This window comes from Cyrtonyx montezumae, unplaced genomic scaffold (genome assembly GCF_038088225.1).
Source record: "Cyrtonyx montezumae isolate F1298 unplaced genomic scaffold, pur_monq_1.0 scaffold_155, whole genome shotgun sequence".
NCBI lineage: Eukaryota > Metazoa > Chordata > Aves > Galliformes > Odontophoridae > Cyrtonyx > Cyrtonyx montezumae.
The window spans coordinates 45,001-47,614 of NW_027071887.1; the positions used below are offsets into that span (position 1 = coordinate 45,001).

General features: G+C 68.2%; 1 protein-coding gene across 1 annotated transcript in view; it reads left to right on the plus strand.

Moving 5' to 3' along the window:
- Positions 1–1,301, plus strand: part of LOC136046019 (5-oxoprolinase-like) — a gene marked incomplete at its 3' end in the record, with an annotated part of 42,849 nt that extends 41,548 nt beyond the window's left edge. The window contains 2 exon segments of the mRNA XM_065732242.1: positions 1,140–1,227; positions 1,229–1,301. Coding sequence (XP_065588314.1) covers positions 1,140–1,227; positions 1,229–1,301 — 161 coding nt within the window.
- Positions 1,302–2,614: the final 1,313 nt, after the last annotated feature.

The window sequence follows — 2,614 nt, forward strand, 5'->3', positions numbered from 1 at the left end:
GGCGCTGTGGGTCTCTGTGGGTCTCTATGGGGCGCTCTGGGGCGCTCTGGGTCTCTATGGGTCTCTATGGGTCTCTATGGGTCGCTATGGGGCGCTGTGGGGCGCTATGGGGCGCTGTGGGGCCGCCCGCACGGTACCTATGGGTCTCTATGGGTCTCTATGGGGCGCTGTGGGTCTCTATGGGTCTCTATGGGGCGCTGTGGGTCTCTATGGGGCGGTATGGGTCTCTATGGGGCGCTGTGGGTCTCTATGGGTCTCTATGGGTTTCTATGGGGCGCTATGGGGCGCTATGGGTCCGCCCCACAGGTACCTATGGGTCTCTATGGGTCTCTATGGGGCGCTATGGGCGCTGTGGGGCGCTATGGGGCGCTGTGGGGCCGCCCACAGGTACCTATGGGTGCTATGGGTCTCTATGGGCGCTGTGGGGCGCTATGGGGCGCTGTGGGGCCGCCCCACAGGTACCTATGCGGTGCTGATGGGTCTCTATGGGGCGCTGTGGGGCGCTATGTGGCGCTGTGGGGCCGCCTCCACAGGTACCTATGGGTGCTATGGGTCTCTATGGGGTGCTATGGGTCTCTATGGGGCGCTGTGGGTCTCTATGGGTCTCTATGGGCGCTATGGGTCTCTATGGGGCGCTATGGGGCGCTGTGGTCTCTATGGGTCTCTATGGGGCGCTATGGGGCGCTGTGGGCCGCCCCACAGGTACCTATGGGGTGCTATGGGTCTCTATGGGCGCTGTGGGTCTCTATGGGTCTCTATGGGGCGCTATGGGTCTCTATGGGGCGCTATGGGCGCTGTGGGTCTCTATGGGTCTCTATGGGCGCTATGGGGCGCTGTGGGGCCGCCCCACAGGTACCTATGGGGTGCTATGGGCTGGCTCTATGGGGTGCTATGGGTCTCTATGGGCGCTGTGGTGTCTCTATGGGTCTCTATGGGGCGCTATGGGTCTCTATGGGGGCCTATGGGCGCTGTGGGTCTCTAAGGGTCTCTATGTAGGGCGCTATGGGCGCTGTGGGGCCGCCCACAGGTACCTATGGGGTGCTATGGGTCTCTATGGGGTGCTATGGGTCTCTATGGGGCGCTGTGGGTCTCTATGGGTCTCTATGGGGCGCTATGGGCGCTGTGGGGCCGCCCCACAGGTACCCGGTGGTGCTGCGGCGCTTCGAGCTCCGTTTGGGGTCGGGCGGTTCCGGGCGGTTCCGCGGCGGTGACGGAGTGCGGCGCGAAAATGCAGTTCCGCTGCGACCTCATCCTCTCCGTGCTCACCGAGCGCCGCGTCACCGCGCCCTACGGCCTGCACGGTGCGGGGCTATGGGGCGACATGTGGGGCGGGGGTATGGGGCGAGATGTGGGGCGGGGGTGGGCTGTCACCGCGCCCTACGGCCTGCACGGTGCGGGGCTATGGGGCGACATGTGGGGCGGGGGGTGGGCTGTCACCGCGCCCTACGGCCTGCACGGTGCGGGGCTATGGGGCGGGGCTATGGGGCGACATGTGGGGCGGGGCTGGGCTGTCACCGCGCCCTACGGCCTGCACGGTGCGGGGCTATGGGGCGACATGTGGGGAGATGTGGGGCGGGGTTATGGGGCGGGGGTATGGGGACATGTGGGGCGGGGTTATGGGGCAGGGTGGGCTGTCACCGCGCCCTACGGCCTGCACGGTGCGGGCACGTGGGGAGATGTGGGCGGGGGTATGGGGCGAGGTTATGGGGCTGAGATGGGGCCGGGATTGGTCTGCTATGGGGGCGGGGGATGGGACTGCTATGGGGCAGGATGAGGCTGCTATGGGGTGGGGTGGGGCTGCTATGGGGCACGATGAGGCTGCTAAGGGGCGGGGCTATGGGGCAGGGATGGGGCTGCTATGGGGCGGGATGGGCTGCTATAGGGCGGGGATGGGGCTGCTATGGGGCAGGATGAGGCTGCTATGGGGCGGGCTATGGGGCGGGGATGGGGCTGCTATGGAGCGGGGATGGGGCTGCTATGGGGCGGGATGAGGCTGCTATGGGGCGGGCTATGGGGCGGGGATGGGGCTGCTATGGGGCGGGATGGGGCTGCTATGGGCGGGATGAGGCTGCTATGGGGCGGGCTATGGGGCGGGGATGGGGCTGCTATGGGGTGGGGTGGGGCTGCTATGGGGCAGGGATGAGGCTGCTATGGGGCTGCTATGGGGCGGGGATGAGGCTGCTATGGGGCGGGGATGAGGCTGCTATGGGGCGGGATGGGACTGCTATGGGGCAGGGATGAGGCTGCTAAGGGGCGGGCTATGGGCGGGGATGGGGCTGCTATGGGGCGGGATGAGGCTGCTATGGGGCGGGCTATGGGCGGGGATGGGGCTGCTATGGGGCGGCTCTGGTGGGGTGGGGTATGGGGGCGGATGTATGGGGCAGCTATAGGGTGGGGTGTGCTGCCCCACACCCACCCCACACCCGCCCCACATCCGACCCACACCCGCCCCACACCCCCCCACACCGCCCCACACCCCCCCCCCACACCCGCCCCACACCGCCCCACACCGCCCCACCCCCCCACACCCCCCCCACCACCCCCGCCCCACACCCCTCCCGCACCCCCGCCCCACACCCGCCCCACACCCCGCCCACACCCGCCCCACAACCCC